This window comes from Lepus europaeus, chromosome 4 (assembly GCF_033115175.1).
Source record: "Lepus europaeus isolate LE1 chromosome 4, mLepTim1.pri, whole genome shotgun sequence".
NCBI lineage: Eukaryota > Metazoa > Chordata > Mammalia > Lagomorpha > Leporidae > Lepus > Lepus europaeus.
In genome coordinates this window covers 130,398,318-130,426,128 of record NC_084830.1, presented here as the reverse complement: position 1 = coordinate 130,426,128, position 27,811 = coordinate 130,398,318, and the positions used below count along the sequence as shown (strand labels likewise).

Sequence of the window (27,811 nt, the reverse complement as noted above, 5' to 3'; positions counted from 1 at the left end):
GGGTCTCGTATCTAAGATCTTCTCAGCTTCAGATTTCAGTGCCTCCCTGATGTCGTCACTCTAACAGCTCTCAGGAAAGCAGCACAGCTGGCATGGGTGCTGTGGCGCAGTGGGTTAGATTGCTGCTGGGGTGCCCATGTCCCATGTGAGATAGCCTGCGGTTGAATCCTGCTTCTGCTTCCTATCCAGCTTACTGCTCATGCACCTGGAAGGTAGCAGGTGATGGCCCGAGTGCTTGAGTCTCTGCCGCGCATATAGGAAACCAGGATGGAGTTCCTAGCTCCTGGCTTCGGCCTGCTCCAGCCCCAGCTGTTGTGGGCATTGGGGGACAGAACCAGAGGATGGAAGATCTGTCTCTCCCGCTCTCTCTGTCACTTTGCCTTTCAAATAAGTGTATGTTTAACATACATACACACACACACACACACACATACACCTTTCATAGTTTTTCTTTTATTACGAAAGTAATACATGTTTGCTATGGAAAATACACAAAGAAGACAAAATCACCCATGATGTTGCTGCTTTGAGGTAATGTCCAGTTAGCAGTTTGGTTTCTATTCTTTCTACTGAGGCTTTTTTCTTTTTTAAGATTTTGTTTGAAAGTCAGAGTTAGAGAGAGATGGATTGATAGAGAGGGAGAGACAAAGACAGATCTTCCATCCATTGGCTCTCTCCCCAAATGGTTGCAACTGCCAGGCCGGGGCCAGGCCGAAGCCAGGAGCCTAGAATTCCATCCAGGCTTCTCTCATGGGTGACAGGGATACAAGCAGTTGGGCCATCTTCCACTGCTTTTCTAGGTGCACTAGCAGGGAGCTGGATTGGAAGTGGAGCAGCCGGGACTTGAACCAGTGCTCATGTGGAATGCTGGCCTTGTGGACTGTGGATTAACTGCTGCACCACAACACTGACCCTCCACAGAGGCTTAACTTTCAAAAATCTGTTTTCTTTCAATCTACTTTATCTTTTTCTTGCTGTTTTCATGCACTTTTCCTGGCTTCCACCTGAGCCTTCTTGGTGTGAGAAATCTACACGATAGCCCAGATGCTGCTATCAGTGAATGTCAAAAGGCCAGGATGCTGGCAGGTGGGAAGGAACACTTTTCTTTTTGGATGAACTTGGCTGTAGCTTCCATGACATCTCCATGCTGTAGATACTGACATCTTTACTTAGTCAGCCCCATGGAATGCATGATTATAGACAACTGAACTTTGTAAATAAACTTTGGACTTTGTAAATGAACTTGAGTGGAAAGTGGATTGCTTCCTTTGTTGAAGGGTGTAATAAATTCTTGGAGCACTGCACCCACCCAGCACTGTGTACAAAGGTGACCCCTACCCAGTGGTATACATTTTGGTTCTCTAACACTAAAGCTTAGCTTTCTGATTTTTGTATTCCATGTTACACTGTGATATTAATCTATTCTTTTTTTTTTTACAGTGATTTCCAAGGAATTTATTTAATTAGACTTTCAGAGGGCTCTAAAAATCTGCATTTTTCACAAGGACCCCAGATGATTCTAGGTTCTGATTGCAAGTATAGTTGAAGAAAGTAATTTTAACCTTCATTTGTGTCACATTACATAAACAATAAAATTAAATTATAAGTCATGTAAGTTAACTTCTTTACATTAAAAGATACCTAAATACAATATGGTTCAAAAATGAAATCATATGTAGTTCAAAAAAATGCTAAACCAAAAGCCGTACAATGAGAAACATTAACAGCAAATGCAAGTACAAATGAAGATATTCCTCTGAATGCACATTTCAACGCGCATCAAAGACCACCAATCTTTTTGTCCTTTTCTTGTACATTATTCTGTATCCACATTCTCTGCATCTGATTGGATCCCTGGATTTTATTTCATTTTCGGTGTGACATTCTCCACAAATATATATCATTGGCTGCTGCTTCGGGGGCTGAACGTCTTTCTGGGCATCCATTGTCAGTCCCTGTGTAGCACAGAGGAACTCCGCATCTGGTCCCAATACGCAGCGTCGCTGTCAACTTCCGGTGATATTAATCTATTCTTATGGGTATAGTGGTAGTAGTGGTAGTTCATGCATTCTCATTGTTCCATAGTATTCCGTTGGATGGATGGACCACAATTTATTGATACATTTTAAATAAAAGAAAAGCCTTCCCCCATGGTCTGGCAGCAACCTGAGCTCCTCCAAAATTTTCTGCTGTAACTGATGGTAGTCTTCCACCCAACCTCTCATTCTCAGCTGTCCTTGTCCACTTCAACACAAAGGGCTGGAGTTATGGCATAGCAGGTGAAGCCACAGCCTGCAATTCCAGCATCCCGTATGGGTGCCCATTTGTGTCCTGGGTGTTCTGCTTCAGATTCAGCTCCCTGCTAATGGCCTGAAAATGGAAAGACAGCTGGCCCAAGTGTTTGGGCCCCTGCTACTCACGTGGGAGAGCTTGAAGAAGCTCCTGGCTCCTGGCTTTGGCCTGGCCATTGCAGCCAGTTGGAAAGTAAACCAGAATATGGAAGATCTCTCTCTCTCTCTCTCTCTCTCTCTCTCTCTCTCTCTCTCTCTCTCCATGACTCTGACTTTCAAATAATTAAATTCATTTTAAAAGAAAAGACTTCAGGTCATGCTGGTTATGTCTGATTATCTTAGCCCCAACCACCCCAACTCTCAGTTCCTGCCTCTCCTATGATCCTGTTTATTTTCTTTACTACATTTGTTTTTTAAAAATATTTATTTATTCAAGAGATAGAGTTACAGACAGTGAGAAGGAGAGACAGAGAGAAAGGTCTTCTGTCCACTGGTTCACTCCCCAGGTAGCTGCGATGGCCAGAGCTGCGCCAATCCAAAGCCAGGAGCCAGGTGCCTCTTCCTGGTCTCCCATGTGGGTGCAGGGGCCCAAGGACTTGGGCCATCTTCTATTGCTTTCCCAGGCCACAGCAGAGAGCTGAATTGGAAGAGGAACAGCCAAGACTAGAACTGGAGCCCATATGGGATGCCAGTGCTGCAGGTGGAGGATTAACCTACTGTGCCATGGCACCGGCCCTATACCACATTTGTTACTATCAGAAATTACTTTGTTTTGTGCCCCCTTGTCTTACTGTCTTTCCCGCTACACTGTGGGTTTCATGAGAGCAGGCACCTATCAGGGTTGATTTCCTAAGCCTTGCAATGCTACCCTGCACATCTTTGATCTTCAGTATTTTATATTTTATTTTTAAGTCTTAAATGTCCTTGATTAATATAACTTAATGTGGTGTAACAGGTTAAGCTGCCACCTCTGAAGCCAGCATCTCATATAGGTGCTGGTTCCTGTCTCGCCTGCTCTTCTTCCAAACCACCTCTCTGCTAATGTACCTGGGAAAGCAGTGGAAGATGGCCCAAGCCTTTGGATCTGTGCACCCATGTGGGAGATCCAGATGAAGCTCCTGGATCCTGGCTTTGGCCTGGCTCAGCCCCAGCCATTGTGGCCATCTGGGGAGTGAACCAGTGGATAGATTATCTCTTTTTTCTTTCTCTGTTTCTCCCTCTCTATATGTAACTCTGACTTTCAAATAAATAATCTTAAAAAAAATACCAAAGATGCAAAGGGGAAAATTAAAATCAAGCATAATCCTACTATTACCCTTGCCAATATTTTTTTGTATAATTAAAAAATGTTTTCCTGGAGAAGACATATATACAAGGGGCTTCAAAACATTCTTAGCAGGTGGACATTTGGGGTCATGGTTAAGACACTGTGTGAGATGCCTGCATCTCATATGAGAGTGTCTAGAGATGAGTCCCAGTTCTGGCTCCCAATTCCAGCTTCCTGCTAATGCATCCCCTGGGAGGCAGCAGGTGATGGCTCAAGCAACGGGGTCCCCGCCATCCATGTGAGGGAACTGGAGTGCGTTCTTGGCTCCTGGCTTCTGGTTGGCCCAGCTTGGGCTGTTGCAAGCGTATGGGGAGTGAACCAGAGGATAGAAACACATGCGCGCGCTCTCTCTCTCTCTCTCTCTCTTCCCCCATCTCTCTGCCTTTCAAATAAAATAAATCACTAAATATTTTATAAAAAAATATTTTTTTTATTTGAAAGAGCTACAGAGAGAGAGAGAGAGAGATCTTTCATTTGCTGGTTCACTCCCCACATGGCCGCAATGGCCAGGGCTGGGCCAGGCCAAAGCCAGGAGCTAGGAACTTCTCCCAGATTCATGGGTAGCAGGGGCCCAAACACTTGGGCCATGGTTCATTGCCTTTCCCAGGCCACTGGCAGGGAGCCAGATCTGAAGTGGAGCAACCAGGACTCAAACCAGTGCAAAAGGGATGCTGCAGTCACAGGCAATGGCTTTGCCTGCTATGCCACAATGCAGGCCCCTAAATAAATATTTTTAAAGTTCATAGAAAATTTACATTAATTTTTAATTCCATTCTTCCACAGACTTTTTGAAGCCTCTTTGTGTGTGTATATGTGTCTGCACTTAAACACAGCTCCAAATGGTGACATGCTTTTCCCACTTTACAAAATGTCTTGAGCATCTTTCAGAGGTATTATACATTGATTTTGTTTATTAATATTTTAAAGATATTTATTTGAAAAGCGGGGAGACATAGAGAGACAGAGAGAAAGAGAGAGATCTTCCATTTACTGGTTTGCTCCCCAAATGGCTGCAACGACCAGAGATGGGCTAGGCCAAAGCCAGGAGCCCAGGAACTCCATCTGGGTCTCCCATGTGGGTGGCAGGGGGCAGCACTTGGGCCATCCTCCACTTCCTTCCCAAGCCATTAGCAGGGCGCTGGGTCAGAAGCAGAGCAGTCAGTCTAGAACAGGCGCTCTGATCTGGGATGCTGCTGTCACAAGCAGCAGCTCAACCCACTGAGCCGTGGGTTAACCCACCAGCCGTGCCAGCCAGTTCTGGGGAGCGCACAGCGTTGCCCCGTGTGGAGGGGCCGGGGGCCGCGGCGCAGCCCTCTGCAGCAGCGCCTCTCAGCCTTGGCAGTGCTGGCTCTCCGGGTACAGCGATCCTGCTGTGTGCGAGGCTGACCCGCCCGTTGTGGGATGCCTTCCTGGTCTCCACCTGCCATGTGCAGTAACACCTCCCTCACATCGCAACACATGGAAGTGTCTCAACATTTCCCAAAGTCCTGGAGTGCAAAATCACTTCCTCTGAGAACGCTTGCTCCATAGTTATATATTTAGGTTGTTTCTAACTTTTTTAGTCTTAGAAACCATATCGCAATGAACAGCCATGTATTTCTTTTTTTTTTTTAAATGTTTTATGTAGTTGACTTTTTAGAAAGCTTCTATTTATTTATTTATTTGAGAGGTAGAGTAACAGAGTGAGAGTTAGAGGTAGAGTCAGAGACAGAGAGAAAAGTCTTCCATCCTCTGGTTCACTACCCAAATGGCCTCAATGGCCAAAGCTGAGCTGAGCTGAGCTGAAGAAGCCAGGAGCTTCTTCCAAGTCTCCCATGCGGGAACAGGGGTCCAAGGACTTGGGCCATCTTCTACTGCTTTCTCAGGCCACAGCAGAGAGCTGGATTGGAAGAGGAGCAGCTGGGTCATGAACCAGTCCATATGGGATGCTAGTGTCATAGGTGGAGGCTTAGTCTACTATGCCACAGGGCCGGCCCCCAGCCTTGTATTTCTAGGTAAAAATATCTACAAGTGAAATCTCAGATTCAAAGACTTGAAATTCAATTTTATTCCTTTATTTATTTGAAGGCTGAGAGACAGAGAGAATGAGATCTCCCATTCACTGGTTGACTTCCCAAATGCCTACAACAGCCAGGGCTGAGCCAGTATGAAGCCAGGAGCCTGGAGTTCAAGCGAGGTCTTCTGCATGGGTGTCAAGAGCCCAAACACGTGAGCCATCACTTGCAGCCTCCTAGGATCTTCGTTAGCAGGAAGCTGAATCAGGAGCAGATCTGGGGGATTCCACATGGTGTCTTAACCACTATCCCAAATGCATACCCTCTGTCTAGGGGTTTTCATAAATGATGCTGCGTGTGTGTGTGTGTGTGTGTGTGTGTGAGAGAGAGAGAGAGAGAGAGAGAGAGAACACACATGTCTGCATCTGGTCTACTCCCTAAATCCTTAAATGCCTGCAACCGCCAGGGCTGGGTCAGACCAAAGTCAGAAACCACGAAGTCTATCCTGGTCTGCCACATGGGTGGCAGAGCTCCATCCACTGCCTTCACTGCCTTCCCAGGCACATGAGCAGGAAGCTGTATCAGAACTGCGAAGTAGCTGGGACTCAAACCACACTCTAATCCAGGATTCAGGAGTCCCAAGCAGCTGTTTAACCCGTCGCACCACACACCTGCCTCCTAATTTTGTTCCTGACTCCAGGCTTCAGCTTGACCCAGCCTCCTGGACATTTGGGAGAGTGGACTGACAGATGGAAGGTTTCCCTTCCCTTCCCTTCCCTCCCCTCCCTTCTCCTCTCCTCCCCTTCCCTCCCCTTTACTCCCCTTCTCTTCCCCTCCACTCCCTTCCCCTCCACTCCTTCCCCTTCCCTCCACTCCCCTTCTGTTCCCCTCAACTGCCTTCCCATCCCTTCCAGTCCCTCCCCTCCCCTCCCCTCCCCTCCCCTCCCCTTCCCTTCTCTCTCTCTCTCTCTCTCTCTCTCTCTCTCTGTCACTCTGCCTATCAAATAAATAAATTACATCTTAAAAAAAAATCATTAGAGGGCAGAAGTCAGGCCTGGGAATGAGTTTGTACACATCATTTGCTATCTGTGTACATTAGGCCTCACTTTATCTGCAAAATTAGAATTAGTTTACATGGCTGTTGTAGAGATTAAACAAGATAATGTAATGTATAGCGCAAAGTTATACACCTGGTGAACAATCATTTGAAGCATATAAAACTGTCAATGACTACACAAATGACAATCCATACTGTTTTTTTTTTAATAGTAGGTATTAATCATGATTAGTTACTATAACAACCGCAGGCAGTGAGCTTGCTGACACTGAAGGTATGTAAGTGAAGAACACAGCAGGGAGGACTCAAACATCAGCATTTATATATGAAGATGCATCTGGGGCTGGCGAGTCAACGAGGAAGCTGTCGCAGCATTCCTAGAGGAATGAGGAACTGGCCCAGGACAGGGCTGGAGAGAAGGGAGAGAAATGAGCAGGTGTAGAAGAAGAAGTGGAAGGGACACGGTGTGACCCGGAGACACAGCAGTGGAAGCCTGGGTGCTTGGTGTGTCATTGAGACCCTGTAGGAAACTGGACGCTGAGTGCTCCCGTGTGGGATGTTTCCCTGGCATTAAATGTGGACTTAGGCTCCACTGGAGGAAAGCCCATCTTCCTTTCCCCGAGAGCTGGCTTCCAGAACTGCCTAGTCTCCACCCTCATCTTACCACGACTTTGGCCTTCAAGCTGATGGCAGACCTCAGCCACCTGTGGACCGAGTGTCTGTTCAGCTGGATGGGTCTCCTGTTGGGTCTGTGTCTTAGTGTTTGACTGCTCTGGGAAGGTCTCTCTGTTTTACCTGGGGGATGGGGAGGTCTAAGCGGGGCCCACAGGTGAGAGACGTAAAAGTTAGGCCTGTGTGCATTGATCCAAAGCTCAGCTTCTGAAAATTCTCTGTGATGAAGAAGTGGGAACGTTGTGGATGTCTCAGTCCGTTTTTTATTGCTGTAACAGAACAGCTGGCTGAAGCTAGGTGCACTATAAAGAGGCTTATTTAGCTCCTGGTTCAGCAGAGTTGAGAGCACGGTGCCAGCATGGGCTTGGCTCTGGGGAGGGCCTTCCAGCATCATCACATCATGGCAGACAGCACCATGGTAGGGGGACTTGCCTGAGAGTGGAGATCATGTAATACCACAGGGAGCCACCGGGGCTCAGGGTCCAGACTTGCTCTTTTTATTTGTTTATTTTTTAAAAATAAGTATTTTATTTATTTGAAAGAGTTACAGAGAAGGATAGAGAGGTAGAGCCAGAGAGAGACAGGCCTTCCATCCCACTGGTTGACTCCCCAAATGACCGCAACTCCCAGAGCTGAGCTGATCTGAAGTCAGGAGCCAGGAGCTTCTTCCAGGTCTACCATGTGGGTGCAGGGGCCCAAGGACTTGGGCCATCTTCTACTGTTTTCCCAGGCCACAGCAAGAGATGGATTGGAAGTGGAGCAGCTGGGATTCTAACCAGTGCCCATATGGAATGCCGATGCTGCAGGCTGGGGCTTTAACCCACTATGCCACAGCGCTGGCCCCTAATTGTTTATTTTTTTAAGATTTATTTAATTAAAAGTGAGAGTGAGAGTGAAAGAGAGAGAGAGAATCTTCCATCCGTTGGATCACTCCCAAATGGCCACAATGGCAGGGGCAGGCCAGGCCAGCCAGGAGCCTGGAACTGCATCCCGGTACCCCATGTGGGTGGCCAGGGCCCACGTGCTTGGGCCATCTTCCACTGCTTTTCCAGGCACATGGGTAGGGAGCTGTATCAGAAATGGAACAGCTGGGACTCGAACCAGCACTCATGAGGAATGCCGATGTTCAGGGGCCAGGCTTGCTCTTATTCTTTTAAAAGAAAAAAAAATTTTTTTATTGGAAAGGCAGAGAAAGAGAAGCAGACATGCAGACAGAGACCTCCCATCTGCTGGTTCATTCCCCAAATGTCTGCAATAGCCAGAGTTGGGGAAGGCCAAAGATAGAAACCGAAAACTCAGTATAAGTCTCCCTTGTTGGTGGCAGACACTCAAGTACTTGGGCCATTACTTGCTACCTCCAAGGTCTGCATTGAGAGCAGAGAAGAGGGCCAGTGCTGCGGCTCAATAGGCTAATCCTCCGCCTGCGGCGCCGGCACACCAGGTTCTAGTCCCGGTCGGGGCACCGGATTCTGTCCCGGTTGCCCCTCTTCCAGGCCAGCTCTCTGCTGTGGCCCGGGAGTGCAGTGGAGGATGGTCCAAGTCCTTGGGTCCTGCACCCCATGGGAGACCAGGAGAAGCACCTGGCTCCTGCCTTCGGATCAGCGCAGTGCACCGGCTGCAGCGGCCATTGGAGGGTGAACCAACAGCAAAGGAAGACCTTTCTCTCTCTCTCTCTCTCACTGTCCACTCTGCCTGTCAAAAAAAAAAAAAGAGAGAGCAGAGAAGTGACTCGAATTCAAGATGGGATGCCCGGAAACAAGGCAGCATTGTCACCACTAGGTCAATCGCCTGGCAAAGCCCGCTGTCTTTATAGCAACCTGCTCTCTTGGGCATGAACTGTGCTCCATCAGGAGTCAAGCTAATCCCTTCCAAGGGCACGCCCCGCAGTGACCTCAGCAATTCCCGGCGGGTTCCACATAATATTTTTAAAAAATTAATTTTCTATGCCATTTCCAATTTAACATCAGGTTTTTTTTTTTCATTTCCAATTATCTTTATATACAGAAGATCGATTCTGTATATAATTAGTAAAGATTTCATCAGTTTGCACCCACACAGAAACACAAAGTGTAAAAATACTGTTTCAGTACTAGTTATAGCATCACTTCACATTAGACAACACATTAAGGACAGATCCCACATGAGATGTAAGTACACAGTGACTCCTGTTGCTGACTTAACAATTTGGCACTCTTGTTTATGGCGTCAGTAATCTCCCTAGGCTCTAGTCATGAGTTGCCAAGGCTATGGAAGCCTTTAGAGTTCGCCGACTTTGATCTTATTCTGATAGGGTCATAGTTAAAGTGGAAGTTCTCTCCTCCCTTCAGAGAAAGGTACCTCCTTCTTTGATGGCCCCGTTCTTTCCACTGGGATCTCATTCTCAGAGATCTTTCATTTAGGTCTTTTTTTTCTTTTCCATGGTGTCTTGGCTTTCCATGCCTACAATACTCTCATGGGCTCTTCAGCCAGATCCGAATGCCTTCAGGGCTGATTCTGAGGCCAGAGTGTTGTTTAGGACATCTCCAACTATGTAATTTTTATAACAAAACCCCTTATGAGAGCCAGTGCTGTGGCATAGTGGGCTAAGCCTTTGCATGCGGCACTGGAATCCTTTATGGGCACCAGTTCAAGTCCCAGCTGCTCCCCTTCCAGTCCTGTTCTTCTATGGCCTGGGAAAAATCAGTGGAAGATGGCCCAAGTCCTTGGGCCCTCTCAACCGCATGGGAAACCCGGAAGAAGCTTCTAGCTCCTGCCTTCGGACAGCATGGCTCCAGCTGTTGCGGCCAATTGGGGAGTGAACCAGAAGATGGAAGACCTCTCTCTCACACACACACACACACACTTTCACTGCCTCTCTGTAACTCTGCCATCTAAATAAATAATGTTAAGAAAAAAACCTCCCATGAGGTTTTTTTTTTTTTTTTTTTTTTTTTTTTTACAGGCAGAGTGGACAGTGAGAGGGAGAGAGACAGAGAGAAAGGTCTTCCTTTTGCCGTTGGTTCACCCTCCAATGGCCGCCGCGGTAGGGCGCGCTACGGCCGGTGCACTGCGCTGATCCGAAGGCAGGAGCCAGGTGCTTCTCCTGGTCTCCCATGGGGTGCAGGGCCCACGCACTTGGGCCATCCTCCACTGCACTCCCGGGCCACAGCAGAGAGATGGCCTGGAAGAGGGGCAACCGGGACAGGATCGGTGCCCCGACCGGGACTAGAACCCGGTGTGCCGGTGCCGCAAGGCGGAGGATAAGCCTAGTGAGCCGCGGCGCCGGCCCTCCCATGAGGTTTTTTTTGCTTGACAATATGCATAAAGATCTTTCTGTGTCATTAAATATTCTTTTACAAGGTGATTCTTTTAAAAGATTTATTTATTTATTTGAAAGTCAGAGTTAGAGGAAAGGCAGAGAGAGAGAGAGGCCTTCCATCCGCTGGTTCACTCCCCAATTAGTTGCATCAGCTAGAGCCGAAGCCAGGAGCCAGGAGCTTCCTCCGGGTCTCCCATGCAGGTGCAGGGGCCCAAGCACTTGGACCATCTTCTAGTGCTTTCTCAGGCCACAGCATAGAGCTGGATCAGAATTGGAACAGCCAGGACTCGAACCAGCACCCTTATGGGATGCTGGCAATGCAGGCGGCGGCTTTACCCGCTACACCACAGCACTGGCCTCACAAGGTGATTTCTAATAGCTTACAGAAGTCCTCTGAGGGTTATACCATAATTTAAGTGTATTTCCAACTACAGTTCATTTAGGCGATTTCTTTCTTTCTTTCTTTCTTTTTTAAAGATTTATTTATTTATTTGAAAGACAGAGTTACACAGAGAGATGAGAGGCAGAGAGAGAGAAGTCTTCCATCTGATGGTTCACTCTCCAGATGGCCGCAACGGCCGGAGCTGTGCTGATCCAAAGCCAGGAGCCAGGAGCTTCTTCCGGGTCTCCCACGTGGGTGCAGGGGCCCAAGGACTTGGGCCATCTTCTACTGCTATCCCGGGCCATAGCAGAGAGCTGGACAGGAAGTGGAGCAGCTGGGTCTCGAACCAGCACCCAAATGGGATGCCGGCGCTTCAGGCCAGGACGTTAACCCACTGCGCCACAGCGCCGGCCCTCATTTAGGCTATTTCTAATCTTTCTTTTTTAAAAAATAAAACATTTGTGTAGTTAAGCTTTGCATATTTGCTTACTTTCTTATCTTAATTGAAAACTCTACCAAAAGAGGCTGGCATTGTGGCCCAGCAGGTTAAGCCATGCCTGTGACATTGGCATCCCATATCAAAGTGCCAGTTGGAGTCCCAGCTACCGGCTAATGTATCTGGAAATGCAGCAGAAGATGGCCCAAGTACTCGGGCCCTGCTCCCTACATGGGAGACCCGGATGGAGTCCCTGGTTCCTGGTCCAGCCCTGGCTATTGTTCTCTCTCTCCCCCACCTCTCTCTCTGTTTTTCAAAAAAATATAGAAAGAAAGAAATCTTACAAAACTAAACAAGATGAAGCCTTGACCAAAGCCAGAACAAGATCACTACTAATCATTTGAGATGTTGTTCTGGCTGTTCAGAAATCTGGGCTTGAGTAAAGAAGCAATGGACAAGTCAATATTTTCATGCCAAGACCATGCTTCCTTGTGAGTGACCAACTCCCACAGCTCTTAGCCATGACCCTGAAAGTACCAGTCTGTCATGCTGAGGCTTGGGATTGCCTCGAACTGTCCAATAACAGATTGCTTTCTGTACCTAAATATTTGTAAGAGTGATTTGTGCTCCATCACCCTGGGGTGTGAGAGTCACATTTCATTTTTATTCTCCAAATTTTATATGCTCCAAGCCCTATCCCACAGAGCTGGCAGGATATGCAATCTCACTGGTAGTTGTGACTGATTCCTTACCTCCGGTCATGTGAAGATCTGTCTGTCTTGGTCCAGCCCTGTCAAAGCTTCCTCTCTACTCCCCTAGAAATGCCCCTCATCCAAGCTGGTCACCCCTGAAAGGCCAGCAGTTCTCTCTTCGCCAGGGTTCAGGGGTCCTTGCTGTGACCAGAACCTCCTACCTCAAGGTTCCATGGTTCCAGGGGGCCCCAGCAGCCCCAGGGCAAGGAGAGGCCCAGGGAGTTTTCACTCACAGATCCTGCAAAGCCCAGTCCCTCTTTCATTCTTGGGGGAGGCTCTCAAAAATCTCCTTTCTCGGGACAGGCACTGTGGTGTAGCAGGTTAGGCACTGTCTGCGGCATCAGCTGGCATCCCACAGGGAGTGCTCATTTGAGTCCAAGTTGCTCTGCTTTGGATCCAGCTCCTTGCTAACATACCTGGAAAGGCAGCAGAAGAAAACCCAAGTATTTGGGCCCCTGCCATCCATGTGGGAGACCAGGATGGCGTTCTTGGCTCCTGGCTTTGGCTTGGCCCAGACCTGGCTGGTGCAGCCATTCAAGCAGTGAACCAGTAGATAGAAGATACCTCTCCCTCTCTCTCTCCCTCCGTCCCTCTCTCTCTCTCTCTTCCTCTCTGTCACTCTGCCTTGCAAACAAATAAATAAATGAATAAATATCTCAGTGCTTTCTAGACTAGAGCCTGAGAATAGTTGTTTTCTGCCTTGCCACCCGGTGGCCCTGAGAAACAGGTGATCGGGCGGGGCCAAGCCCTTTCTAACTCCTGGGGGACCCAGGGCAAAGAAAGAATATGTAGAGTCATTCCAAGAGTTCTTTATAAGATTAAAAGTACAGAAACAACATCAATGTCCATCGATGCTTAAATAAATGACAATACACCTGTCAAAGGTCAAAATTACAGTAATTAACTTTAAAGATCTTAATTGGATTTATTTTCTAATGCTTATTTATTTTCATCTACTTGAAAGGCAGAGCAAGAGTGAAAGAGAGAGATGGAGGGAGAAGGAAAGGAAGAGGGAGGGAGGGAGGGAGGGATCAAGGGAGGGAGAGAGGAAGAGAGAGAGAATGAGAATCTTCCATCCGCAGGAAATGCCTGCAACAACCAGGGTGGGGCCAAGCTGAAACCAGGAGCCTGGAACTGCGTTCTCATCTCCCACATGGTGGCAGGGACCCAAGCCCTTAAGCCACCATCTGCGCCTTGGAGGATGTAATAGCAAGAAACTGGTTGGGAAGCAGAGTAGCTTCGACTCCATCCTGGTGCTCTTATATGGGATACAGGCATTGTAAGCAGAGGCTCAACCCACTACACCAAACACTTGCCCCATTTAGCATTATTTTTTATTCTAGAGTTCGTTAACATGTCATTCCAGAAACTAGAATGTGTTCCCATGGTCCAAGCAGAAGAGCTTGGTATTATAGATGGAAAGTAACGGAGAAAAGCCAACACAACAAATACCAGATTATTGTTCCTGGTAAGGTGCGAAGAGTGAGACAAAACAATAGGGAAAGGACTGGGTAACCTCTGATCCCTCCAGGTTACTTTTTGTAAGGATTAAAGGATATGGGGGTTGAGGTAGAGGGAACTCCCCTGTCCTGCAGATTAGCCTGTTTGGAGAATTTGGCTCTCTCATTCTCTTCATTTCTCAGAAGGTCAGATGACAAGTGGAACTTTAGCATGGATGCCCCTGTTTTGAATTTGTAGTTTGATCTGTTGGGGCCCAGCACAGGATCTTAGTCCACAACAATAGCCTCCTATAGTTGTATTTAACACACCCAGACAATGAGTGCTCTGTAGCTGTGACCACGACAGTACATGCCATTCCCCACACCCGTCTTCCCATGCAATGCTGACACTTCTCTCATTGTGACCTGAGGTCTATTCCCATCCCTCCTTGAAACTGGACAGGTTTGATGACTTTCAACCGACAGACTACAGAAGTGAGGCAGCTGTGGCACGTCTGAGGCTAGATCCTGGCAAGCTGTATGGCACCCCCTGGCTTGTGAAGGCTCCACCATCCTCGAAGCGCAGACTGCACCCAAACTGGCCCACGCAGAGAGGCCCTGGGACTCCACGAAGGGAAAGGTTGTCCTGACAGCTATCGGGTGCTTCTGCCCCCCATTCTGTCCCAACTCCAGCCTCCATCTAGAGGGACCTACAGCTCTGCCAGAGACTCCCCAGCAGCAGGACTCCCCAGGAGCAGCCAGGCAAACCCTTAGCAGCTTCCTGACTCACAGGAACTATTGGAAAAACAAGATGATGATTGTTGTTTTAAGTCCCTGAGTTTTGGGGTGATTTCCTCAGCTACACAGAGCCCAGAGCCTCTCTGTGTGCACTTGTGTGGAACAATGAATCTCCCAGGCATAATGTATATTGTTTTAAGTAAGGATAGTGTACATTACATGCCCCGTTTTGTTTAAAAAATAAATGAGTGTATATGAGAGTACTTCAGAAAGTTTGTGGGGAAATGGGATTAAAAGATAAGTTTATTTTGGTGCAAAACATTTTGAAATCCATGCAACGTTTTTTCACAATAAGTATTGTCCATGAACTTTGTGAAGATCCTTTGCACAGTCACGTATATCACGTTTATGAATAGAACAGGGTATGCCAGCCCTACATCAGCTTCCAATCTCCTGGGGGAGGGGGGTTAAAAAGTATATCAGTGCCTGCGTCCATTCTAAACCAATTATATCATGGTATCTGGGGTGGGAATCCAAATGTCAGCATCTTTTAAAAATTCCCCCCCAGAGATTCTAATATGCAGCCAGAACTGAGAACTACCGAACAGAATAGACCTGGAAGGCAACACAGGAAAGAGGTGTCGTGCTTGCCTCTAGCAAGGTATACGTGGGTGGGGCTAGGGGCGTGTCTCAGAGAGCCATAGGGTAAGGTTAGAAGAATGGATAGGGTAGGAGGGAGATTAGCTTCTCCCTTTGACCTTTTCAGTTTGTTCACTTGACTTGGCGGTTAACTGCTTCCAAGAACAACGGAGTTAAACCTTTGAAAAAAGTAAACACTACAGTGGTGAAAATGAATCCTAAATAGTAAGTTGGGAATAGCCCATGAAATAGTAGGAGTCAGCTCAAGGCCCAGTGGGACCTCAGGGAAGTGGTTTGTCCCACCTGGGAAGAGTGAGTGGACAGAAAGTGTTCAGGCTGACAGAGGCCCTCGGTTAGTACTGCATTAGTCTTTGGGAAGCTGTTTGGAACAGAGACATAGCTGTACCATGTGGCCTTCTGGCTGTGACCACCTGCTCCAAGGCCTGAGGTTAAAAGGAGGGAAAATGCTAAGGCTTAGACAGGAGGGGTAAAAAGATCGAGGGGCCAGTGGCCCTGGCTTGCGGTTATCAGGAAGGGCAGATTAGCCAACTCTCTCCCTTGCAGGGAGCTGGTTATTTGTTCCCCGCTTAGACTGTTAAGGAAGATGAGATAGGCGTGGTAGACTGAAGTCCAGCTCCATGGGGCCCAGGGATATTGTGTGTCTATGGGGGGAGGGGAGCAGAGGAGTTTACAATATTGGAGAGCAACGTGAGATGCTAACCTGGGAGGAGAGGCACCAATAGCTGACCTAAAATCTTCCACACACCTTCCCCTGGCACTGGGGTACAGCGTGAGCTCTTGGGTTTGGACATTTGACAGACAGCTCCAGTCTGAAATCCACCTGTGTCCCGTCTCAGAATCTGCTACTCAGCTTTTTGATGCTGGCAAGTAGAGATCCGGAGCCTCGATTTCGTAGCTGTCATGCAGATTTGCAGGTATGGAATAAAAGGAAATGACCACCATAATTCAAGATGACCCGTCTTTCTTTTTTTTTTTTTTTTTTTTTTGACCCATCTTTCTTAAGGTTCGTAGTCGTGCAAGGTTGAGGATGGTGTCTTCCATATGAACAACAGCACAGGGAGTGCAGTGACCAAGAGAGTGGACTTCGCAGCCATATGTGACTGGGTTAAGATCATGCTGCTGTGGCTTCCCAGCTCTAGAACATTTGCGTCTCCTTTCCTCACCTACACAGCAAGGATCACCAAACAGCGCCTTCTCTGAAGCCTCTGTGAGGGCTCCAACGGCAAGAGTTCTGCCTAGGCACTCGATAAACCCCAGAAATCCACAGAGAGGGACAATACACTTGACCCCATTGTCCTCTGGGCAGAGCCCACCGACCACCTGAGAAAGCTGAGACCCCCTAATGCCCGCTGACCTGAGCCACCTGTTCCGTGTTGAGGGGCAGCATCAGGAATGGAACGAAGGTGTTCTGATTCCTGACACCTGTTGGGACTTTCAGAATCTGATCCTATGGGTGCCAGAAACTTGGGGACACCTCTGACTATGAAAGCGCGGCCTTTAGGTCTTTAATCCGGTGTGCAGAGGAAGATTACGGGTTTGCCTTGCAGGTCCGCCTCCACCTCCCACCCCTGTCTAGTGGGCCCCAGCAAGCTACGACAAGGTGAAGAATGAGCAAATGAACACACTCAACATCGGATAATTAAATCAAGCAGAGACATGACAGAATGGGACCGGCTGGGGCGGGAGTGTGGGCTGGACCTGCAGGGCGAGAAGAAACCGGGTAGCTGCAGCCGGTGCTCAGGTGCAGGGAGAGAGAGAGAAAGGCTGGCGGGCCAAGGTCAGCCGTGTGGAAGGCGGGGAGTGCAGAGGAAGGGACCGGGGTCCGGAGCAGGCAGAGAAAGCCGTTCAGAGTTTTAAACAAGGATTGCAAATGCCTGTTACTTTGACAGCATAATGTGTATTTTACAAGGGTCTTCTGGTTATTGGGATCTTTGTGGGAAGCATGAATGGTACTAGGGCAGGCGCCTCGATTTCTCCTTCTACAAGGGCAGCGAGGGGAAGCAGCTAACGACCGCATCGCCCACAGACCCAGGGCGCTCCACGGCCCTGGGCTAGCGCTTCCGCCTCCCCTCGATGGCCGTTTGCCTGAAGCTCGCGTTAGGGCCAACAACCTGTCAGCCGCCCTCCTCGCGCAATGACTCACAGCCTTCGGGCAGGAGGAACCTCCTTAAGGATCTTGGCCGTGTGGCCCCGTCTGCCCAGGGCAGCCAATCGCCCCGAGGAAAGCGGCCAGGGGGCGGCACCCTCGCCGCTGCGGCCCGAGTCATTGGCTGGCGGTCGCGTCGCTCGTCCACGGGGCCACGTGACCGCCACGGCCGCGGGCCTTCGCAAAGCTCCAGCCTTCAGCGCTTCTTGGCCGGCGCGTCCTCGCCGCGCCTCCTGGGTCCCGGCCGGCCCTTCCCGCCTCCTCCGGAGGCCGGGCGATGGGCGGGGAAGGGGACGGGCCGGCTAAAGCACGACCGGCGCTGGGCGGGCCGCCCCTGTCCGCGGCGCGGTGTCCCCTCTGCCCGGCCTCGGTGGAAGACGCGCTGCGGGGCCGAGAGGTGAGAAGGGACGAGCGAGGGAGCGCTGCGGCCCTCACTAGGGTCGCCCTGGGCTGGGACCCAGGCGTGGAGGGAAGACGACGTGACCGACGGTCGCCGCGGGCGTGGTGGCGTGGTGGTCGGCCGTGCGCTGGCGGGGTTATTGCCGGGATCGGCCGCGCGCCCCGCGCCGCTCCGCACGGCTTCCGCGGGGTGCCCGCGCGCCTCGCCGGTTCGCAGCTGCTGTTGGGGCCGAGTTCCCGCGGAGCCGTCCGGGGCGCAGGGAGCCGGCAGCGGGACCGAGAAGATAGGAGCCATCACCGCCTTGTACAGATGGAGAGGGGTGGCGAGGAGGGGTCGGGGTGGGGGACCGATTGACTGGGCTGTTAGACACTGGGTTGCCCACAGAATCGGTCCCTGTGCTGCTTTCAGACCCATCCAGACAGTTAAGTGGGAATTCCGCGTGGTTAGATGCGGAGGGACGCCGACAAGAAGCAGGAGGAGTGGACCTTGCTTGAAGCTACCCAGCACGTCCTGTTGCAGAGCCAGGACTCGTACCCAGCCCTCCCACAGCAGAGGTGCTGGCCCAGACTGGGGACCGCCCGGGCGTGCCAAGTGCGCAGAACTTACTTAAGCCCAGCCCCGGCACCGTTCCTAGTACCTCATTTCCCTCCTTGCCCCCGTAGCTCTTTATGTGAAACCTACAACTGCTGTGGCGTCAGTGCCCAGGAAAGTAGAAACTCTTGCTTTTGAAAATGGAAAGAGAAAGAAATGGAGAACCAAAGCTATTGAAAAGAAACAGTTCTGTTGTCTTGAGGATTCTGAAGCACAGTGTGGAGCAGAGACTGATGGTTATATTTTATTTCTTTATTTTTATATATTTTTTAAAATATTTATTTATTTATTTGAAGGCCAAGTGACAGAGAGGCAGAGAGAGAGAGAGAGTAGGCATTTCCATCTGCTGGTTCACTCCCCAACTGGCAGCAACGGCTTGAGCTGCGCCGATTTGAAGTCAGGGACCAAGAGCTGCTTCTGGGTCTCCCATGTGGATGCAGGGGCCCCAGGACTTGGGCCATCCCACGCTGCTTTCCCAGGCCATAGCAGAGAGCTCCATCAGAAGTGGAGCCTCCAGAGCCCATATGGGATAACGACACTGCAGGAAGTGACTTTATCCGCTACCCCACAGCGCCGGCCCCTAACGTTTATTAAATGTTAAGTGCAGGGCACTATGCTGTGTACTTGTGTGAGCCTTCCAGAAAATTAGGAAGTGTTACCCACATTTTACAAAAATGCCATTTTCAGCCAGTGCTGTGTCACAGCGCGTTAACGCCCCGGCCTGAAGCGCCGGCATCCTGTATGGGCACCGGTTCGAAACCGGCTTCTCCACTTTCGATCCAGCTCTCTGCTGTGGCCTGAGAAAGCAGTAGAAGATGGCCCAAGTCCTTGGGCCCCTGCACCCACGTGGGAGACCTGGAAGAAGCTCCTGGCTTCAGATTGGCACAGCTTTGACCATTGTAGCCATTTGGGGAGTAAACCAGCAGATGGAAGACCCCTCCCTCCCTCCCTCTCTCTCTCTCTCTCTGTAACTCTGACTTTAAAATAAATAAATAAATCTTTTTTTTTAAAAAACGCCATTTTCACCTGGTGCTATCAGCTGCTGCGCATTGTAGCTGGGATCTGAGTGGAGATCTGTTTGACTTCCACAACACAGCTGTTGATTCCCCAGATGTGGCCTCAAGCTCCCTGGTGCCCGGTCACCCAGAGTGCAGAGTCTTGGACTTGCAGGAGTGCCCTAAGAATCTGCGTTTTACCAACTCTGTGTATTTGAAAAATCTTTCTAGGATGCTATAGTGTGCTGCCTCCTAGAGGAAGGTCTAGAAATGAGCATACTCCAAGAGACTTTGAAGACCTAAGGGTTAGATTTACAAAAGTTAATTTTTTAAAAAATTTATTTATTTGAAAGGCAAAGTTACAGAGAGGCAGAGAGAGAGAGGAAGGTCTTCCATCCGCTGATAGCCACAACAGCTGGAGCTGTGCTAATCCAAAGCCAGGAGCCAGGAGCTTCTTCGGTTTCCCACATGAGTTCAGGGGCCCAAGCACTTGAGCCATCTTCCACTGCTTTCCCAGGCCATAGCAGAGAGCTGGATCAGTAGTGGAGCAGCCGGGACTCAAACTGGTGCCCATGTGGGATGCCGGCACTTCAGGCAGCAGCTTTACCAGCCACGCCACAGTGCTGGCCCCAAGGGGTTAATTTTTGAGAGTAGATGTCACACATTTAGTGAACACAGACACTAGACATGCTTGCCAAGCTGTCATGTCTTGAGAAGAGCTTGGTTATGGTGTGTGAGGTGGAGGGTTGGTGAGTTAGATGAGCGTGGGGAAAGTAGCCCCTTTTTACTTCTCACATAGCTGTTACATTACCATTCATCCGTTCACCCACCAAGTATTTGTTAAGAATTAGTAGGTGCATAGATAACAAGGTGCTCAGGGAAATAGCACTGCCCTGGGGGAAAGACAGACAATTAGCAAAATGGGAAAATGGGAAAACGGTGTGGGCTGGGGGCAGAGTGTGACAGAACCAAGGGGCAAGGAGTACACAGCAGCGGTGGGCTTAGGAGGCAGACTTGGAGTTGGTGGTGGTGCTGTTTTGGGTGTTGTGTCAGGAACTGACCCACAAAAGAGACCATGCCATGAGTATAGCAGGGGAAGAGCATTCCAGATAAAGGGGGGAAAGTATGGAGGAAACAGGTGTTTGACTGTTTGGGATGATAATTATTCTAACCAAAACCCAAGTACAGGAGTAAATTTAGTTGTTGCTTCCAATAGAAAAGAAAAAGAAAAAATGTTGCCAGTGTTGATTTTTTTTTTTTTAACCTTTTTATTTGAAAGGCAGAGTTACAGAGAGAGGGGGAGAGAAAGAGAGTGAGAGAGAGCTCTTCCATCCACTGCTTCACTCCCCCAATGGCTGCAGTGGTCAGGGCGGGACCAGGCCAGAGCCAGGAGCTTCATCACCATCTCCCGCATGGGTGCAGGAACTCAGGGATTTGAGCTGTCTTTGGCTGCTTTCCCAGACAGTTTAGCAGGGAGCCGGACTGGGAGTGGAGCAGCTGGGACTTGTACCAGCACCTATATGGATTGCCAGCTTCACAGGTGGTGGCTTAACCCGCAGTGCCACAAAGCAAACCTCCTTTAAGCAGTTTACTTCTTAAAAATTACTGGTAGATTCAGGAATGCTAATGGAGTATTTGGCCACCGATTTCTGCTTTGAGCCAGTTCCTAAGATCTCTTAGCAAGACACAGGGACAATGTGGTTCTATAGAAAGAGAGCTGAACTTGGAAATTGGAAGAGGAGATTTGAGAATCTGGTCCTGCCAGTTGAGCAAGTAACCAGACCTTGATTTTTCTACTCCTGGAGAAAAGAAATTCATGCTGTGTCCTCCTGAGATTTATTGAGGTAGATGTATATGAAATCTTGTTGAAATTATTGGGCAAGGGACTGTGTGGTTATAGTTGAACTTAGTTTTAGTAGGTTGTTTTTTTTTTAAAGATTTATTTATTTGATAGAGTTAAACAGAAAGAGAGAGAGGTCTTCCATCCTGCTGGTTCACTCCCCTGTTGGCTGCAACGGCCAGAGCTGAGCCCATCTGAAGCCAGGAGCCATGAGCTTTTTCCAGATCTCCCACGCGGGTGTAGGGGCTCAAGATTTGGGCCATCTTCTAATGCCTTCCTAGGCCATAGCAGAGAGCTGGATTGGAAGTGGAGTAGCCAGGACTCAAACCCGCACCCATATGGGATGCTGGCACTGCAGATGGCAGCTCTACCCACTACACCATGGCACTTGCCCCAGTTGAGCTTAGTTTTACATTACATTATTTTCCTCTTGGGTATGTTATTATTTTCTCTTAGATTGGGTTTAATACTAGAAACAATTAGGCACAATACTTGTACTAGTTAAGCCTCATTGTGGTTCTTCTTGTTTTGCATTGCAGGCATTAAATGCATGTTATTCATTGTTTGTGATCACTGGAAAATGAGGAGGTTTTCTTGTCCATATTTATCTGAATGTCACCTGTTTATTCATTTCAGTGAGTGTAAGTGGAGTCAGACATAGCGAGCTGGGTGGGGGTGGGGGGGCATTGTGCTAGGTGCTGGGTTACGTGTGACTGCCTGCCTGTAAATGTACTGCAGTTTGGGAGGCAGAAGTTAAGTGTGAAATAGCTCTATGTACTGTATCGGAGAAGCATAGCCTAAGAAGTTGGACTGCCCCTTGTGCTATGACATTGGAGATGGGCCTTGTAGCATTAGAAAAAGGACAAAGATAAATGGAGACAGAAGGAAAAGCCATCCCAGGCCAAGGACACAGCAAGAGCAAAGGTCCAGAGGAGTTAAACACCTGGTGTCTGGGAGAAGCAAAAGAAAGACCATTTCAGGCTTATTTTTGGAAGACCATACTCAGGTTTTCAGACTTTATTTGACAAGAGTTGGGGGGCTGTAGCAGATTTTTATGGAGCACATGCAAATGGTTGGCTGCCTTTGTTAATGAATGCCTCTTTTGAAGAGGCAGTTAGCAGAGAGGTTAAAAAAATTGCAGGTTCCAGAAGTATGCCTGCAGTTTTCAAACAGTTCAGAAAAACAAACCTGTGTGCATGGAGAGTGTGTAAGAGCAGATACAGCAAAATATTAACAGTAGGTGAGCTGTCAAGTAGGTGGATTGTGAGTGTGCGGTAATCCATGTGTCACTGTTAACTCTGCAGAGTTCTGTAAAGCTTGGAGATAGGAGACAGGGTCAAGGTTTGAATCAGACAGGCTTGTGTTGAAGTCGTGTTCCCTGCTTACAAGTGGCTTGTGAGCATTGGAAAATTCTTTCCAGACTGCTGTGCCACAGTCCACACCCATTCCAGCGTAGTTTAACTGAAAATTTTTTCCCTGTAAGAGAGGAAACTTAATTCGGTAGACATCATGTTCATTAATATTGGGCTAAGTTCTACCCAAACTTTGGGTCTCTAAGGTTTTGGGGATTGATCCTAGCTTTCTTGGAGTGTCTGATGGTGTATACACGCACAGAGACGGCATGGACTGGAGGAAAAGGGCTGGGGGTCAGGATGCTTGGGTTCCAGCTCTATCTCCGCCTTAGACTGGCAAATGGTTTCCCTATTCTGAACCTTTATTTCTTATGTAACAATTAATCAAAGTTGTATTTCATGTTCTCTTTGTAGCTCTGTAGTCCTATGATGCAGGGAAATGATCACTCCAGGACTTGATCATTAAATTCAACTTTGTCAGTGAGAAACAGACTCATGGCTGTGATAGAGAATTGTGGTTGTCTGGAATCCAGGTCTCCTACATGTTTCTGTGGGTAGTGTTATTTATTAAAAGCAGATACTAAATACCCAAACACATACATTATGTAATACAACAGAATGTCAACCTCAGGTTTGTTTGTTTTTAAGATTTATTTATTTATTTGAAAGGCAGAAAGAGAGAGAGAGAGAGATCTTGCATCTGCTGGTTCACTCCCCAGATGGCTGCAACAGTGGGAGCTGCGCCGATCTGAAGGCAGAAACCAGGAGCTTCTTCTCAGTCTCCCATGCGGTGCAGGAGCCCAAGGGTTTGGGCCATCTTCCACTGCTTTCCCAGGCCATAGCAGAGAGCTGGATAGGAAGAGGAGCAACTGGGACTAGAACTGGCACCCATATGGGATGCTGATCCCTCAGGGTCTTTTTTGTTTGTTTTTTTAATAGCACTTATTTTATATATTAGAAAGGGAGAGTTACAGAAGGCTGGGGGAAGAGATTTCCATCCACTAATTCACTCCCCAAATGGCCACAATGGCTGGGGTTCAGCCAGGCCAAAATCAGGCGCTTCATCTGGGTCTGTCATGTGGGTACAGAGGCCCAAGGACTTGGACCATCTTCTGCTGCTTCCCCAAGTGCATTAACAGTATCGAAAGTGGAGGTGCCGGTGCTGTGGCACAGAGGGTTAAAGCCCTGGCCCGAAGCACCAGCATCCGATATGGGTGCTGGTTCTAGTCCTGGCTGCTCCTCTTCTGATCCAGCTCTCTGCTGTGGCCTGGGAAAGCAATAGAAGATGGCCCAAGGCCTTGGGCATGGCTTGTGCCTGGCTTCGAATCAGCACAGCTCTGGCCATTGCCGTCATCTGGGGAGTGAAGCAGCGGATGGAAGACCTCTCTTTCTCGCTCTCGCTCTGCCTGTGCCTCTCTATAAGTTTGCCTTTCAAAGAAAGAAATAAATCTTTTTTAAAAAACCCGAATATAACTCATCTTGGAGAAGAGGAGTGAATTGTCTCAGATACTGTCTCCTGAAATTAATTCTATTTGTTTGGGGGTTTATGAAAATGTTTTTGAAGGCTACATATCCAGATTAACAGTCTGTGAAGGTTTCCTTAGGAAGTGCAGTGGAAGCCAATTGAAAGCAAATCGATTATGTAAAAGGATGCAACCAAGCTAGTCTTTTCCCCTTTAAACAAAAATTAGATTTTTTAACAGCTTTATTGTAGTCTAGTTGACATATAAGAACTCTACATAAACTCTGTTTTATATGTATATATGTAGAACTGTCAGAATGTCAGCACAGTCGAGATAGCACATGGAACCATCACTTCTAGAAGTCTCGTCATGCCTCTTGCCATCTCTCTCTTCAGTTCCTCCGGCCTACTTACCTGGAAACAGCCACTGATCTGCTTTCTGTTATCATAGATTGATTTGCATTTTCTAGAGTTTATCTGGCGTTGGAGGCGGCCGCTTTACCCACTATGCAGAGCACCGGTCCCTGATTTCTAATTTAATTCCATTGAGGTCAGAGAACACATATTGTATCAGTCAGTTTCTTTTTAGTTTATATGGAGTTTATGGTTTACTGTGGTAACATTTCATGTGTACTTGAGGAAATGTTATTTTGCTATTATTGGGTGGATTCTTGTATTGATCTATTATGTTGTTAAATATGCCAAATCTCTTCTGGTTTTCTGTCTTATTCTGTCAGTATTAAGTGATTATAACTAGTATTTCTCCTTGTAGTTCTTTTAAGTTGTTGTATGTGCTTTGAAGCTGTATTGTTAGAATGCAAACAGTTGGTGCCGGTGCTGTGGCTTAGTGGGTAAAGCTGCCACCTGCAGTGCCAGCATCTCATATGGGCAGCTGGTTCAAGAACCAGCTGCTCTACTTCTTTTTTTTTTTTTTTAAGATTTATTTTATTTATTTGAAAGACAGAGTTACAGAGAGAGGTAGAGAGAGAGAGAGAGGTTTTCCACCCACTGGTTCACTCTTCAGATGGCCACAACGGCTGGAGCCATGCCGATCCGAAACCAGGAGCCAGGAGCTTCTTCTGGGTCTCCCACATGGGTGCAGGGCCCAAGGACTTGGGCCATCTTTCACTGCTTTCCCAGGCAACAGCAGAGAGCTAAATTGGAAGTGGAACAGCCAGGACTAGAACTGGTACCCATATGGGATGCCGGCGCTTCAGGCCAGGGCATTAACCCGCTGTGCCACAGCGCTGGCCCCATGCTCTACTTCGGATCCAGCTCTCTGCTATGGCCTGGGAAAGCAGTAGAAGATGGCCCAAACCCTTGGGCCCTTGCACTCACGTGGGAGACCCAGAAAAAGTTAATGGCTCATGGGGAGTGGTTGCTCATGGGTGTAGAGGTGGGGTCAGGTTAGGGGCAGGAGATCACATAGGGAGTGTGGTCTTCCAGCTCACAAACCTAATTGATTTTATCCTATCTGCCTGCCTATACCTTTCCCCCCTCAGAGAGATTCCAACCCTTAACCTTAAGGGATGTTGAAGGGCATAGATTCATCATATCTTTTATAGCTGCTTCCTGCTTAATAGGGGCATAGCGCAGGCCCTGCCTGTCCTGGGTCTGGAGTCTCTGCCTATCTCATCTACCAAATTTATTTTATGAGCTCAAGCACTTTCAGTCACCACCAAAGGCTGTGTCTCCTGCATGGTCATTTACTCCCAGAAGTTGTTGAGTTTTGAAACATATAAGTTTGTTAATTAGCATAAGTAAAACCAAAATAAAACCAATTGCGAGTGGTGTGCCCCTTAAGATGGAAAGAATATATCTCACCTCTCCCAGATAGTGATAGGCTACTCTTATGTGGATTATAAAGCCATTTAGCTGGAGCATAGTGAATTGTAATAGAAGAACCTCTTAAGGGTTTTATTGTCAATAACAATCTGCAGAGACAATCAAATGGGGAGGCAGGCACAGCATGTCTGCCTTAAGGTGCAGCAGTCTTGATGTGACAAAAGCAAAAGCTTTACTTACCTTTTTTTTGAAGAGGTGCTTAAGTTCTTGATTGGCTTACAGGAATAATTATGCATGTCTTTTGAGTTCATCTCTGGAGACTTAGAGAGGTAGAAGTTTAATCCTAATTTTACTGAGGTAGTCTTGGTAGCACCTGGTAAGGTCCCTTCCATTTAAGCTGCAACAGATCTGAAGAGGATCTTTCTATGAATCGCTTGCTCAGAATTCCTAATGTTGGAGTTTCTGTTAAAAGCTCTTTAATTCTTTGGAACACCTTTGATAGCAACCCCTGTCCAGCACAGTGTGTCTGTGTCAGGGCCTTTTAAAACTTCATACAAAGGCTTGGAATCCAAATCCTGGAATCCATTCTCCATAGAATCTTGTCATCAGTGATTCCCCATGTTGGAGCTTCTGTTAGAAGCTCCTTAATTCTTTGGAACACCTTGATAGCAATCCCTGTCCAGCACCGTGTATCTGTGTCAAGGCCTTTAAAGCTTCATACAAAAGCTTGGAATCCAAATCATGGAATCCATATTCCACAGAAATTCTTAGAAATATCCTTAGCTGCTTTCTAGTTTGTAGTGACCATATATACCGAATAAATAGCTTCCCTTCTCTTGACTGAGAGAGCACACTTTCCTCGAGTACCTCTTGTGTAGAAACCTGAGCGCTTGTTTGGGAAATTCTGTATCCTCACTTTCCCAGATTCTGGGTTTAGTGGGATACAGAAGAAATTATCTCTTAGGCAAAGCTTTAGCACACAATAAGATGCATTGAAACAGCTGAGGCCTTTAACAATTCTGTACTTTTTGACCTTATGTTAAAATATACAAGATAGGACTATCACAGAAAGACATAGACTTAAGAGTCCATGTTTGAGACACTTAGTTAATGTAAAAGAAGCAGCTCAGAATACAGGCAATGAAGTTTGACATTTAGACCTAACTAGAACTTATGATACATAATAATATAACACACAAGAGTGAAGTAAATCTTTGGGAACAAGTCTTACCATTAGTGCTAATATTGTAGCTTTGTGGACAGAGGTCCTGCATGGGAAGTTAGTACACAGTGACTGCTATTGTTAACTTAACAATTAACACTTTGAGGTATGACATCCGGCATCACCCGAGGCTCTTGACATGAGCTGCCTTGGCTGTGGAAGCCTTTTGAATCCACGGACTCCATCAGTATTCAGACAAGGCCATAGCAAAGTGGAAGTTCCTTTCTCCCTTCGGAGAAAAGTACATCCTTCTTTGATGACCAGTTCTTTCCACTGGGTCTCACCCAGGGAGGTCTTCCATTTAGGGACACTCTTTGTACAAGTGTCCTGGCTTTCCATGCCTGAAATGCTCTCATGGGCTTTTCAGCCAGACTACACACCTTTAGGGCTGACTCTGAGGTCACTGAGCATTACTGACAGCAGTTGTTATTCTATGAGTCTGCTGTATGGACTGCTTCCCATGTTTGAGCATTTGCTCCTCTTTAATCCTATTTATTATTAGCAGTAAACACTTAATCCTATTGATATGATCACTTTAACAGTACCATCTTTGTGATCACTTTAAAACTTAAGATGTTACTTTTACCATCTAGTCCAAGGGGATTTAGGATCCCATGGCAAATTTTTAAACTGTACCTTTAGAAGTAAGTAGCGGCCGGTGCCGTGGCTCACTTGGCTAATCCTCCGCCTGCAGCACTGGCACCTTGGGTTCTAGTTCCAGTGGGGTGCCGGATTCTGTCCCGGTTGCCCCTCTTCCAGGCCAGCTCTCTGCTGTTGCCCGGGAAGGCAGTGGAGGATGGCCCAAGTGCTTGGGCCCTGCACCCGCATGGGAGACCAGGAGGAGGCACTTTGCTCCTGGCTTCAGATCGGCACAACCCGTAGCAGCCATTTGGGGGGTGAACCAATGGAAGGAAGACCTTTCTCTCTGTCTCTCTCTCTCACTGTCTAACTCTGCCTGTAAAAAAAAAAAAA

At 47.9% G+C, this 27,811-nt stretch overlaps 2 protein-coding genes across 2 annotated transcripts in view; one reads left to right on the top strand and one right to left on the bottom strand.

The window, feature by feature from the left end:
* Positions 1 to 1,440: 1,440 nt before the first annotated feature.
* On the bottom strand, positions 1,441 to 2,011 carry LOC133758537 (DNA-directed RNA polymerases I, II, and III subunit RPABC4). Its single transcript, XM_062189715.1, has one exon. It carries the CDS (start codon positions 1,944 to 1,946, stop codon positions 1,770 to 1,772), a length of 177 nt encoding a protein of 58 aa, XP_062045699.1. The 5' UTR covers positions 1,947 to 2,011; the 3' UTR covers positions 1,441 to 1,769.
* A 15,502-nt stretch (positions 2,012 to 17,513) lies between these two features.
* Positions 17,514 to 27,811, top strand: part of SLC26A2 (solute carrier family 26 member 2) — a 28,293-nt gene continuing 17,995 nt past the window's right edge. The window contains exon 1 of the mRNA XM_062188860.1: positions 17,514 to 17,589. The gene's annotated coding sequence lies outside the window, so the exon portion shown is untranslated. The remainder of the gene's footprint in view (positions 17,590 to 27,811) is intronic.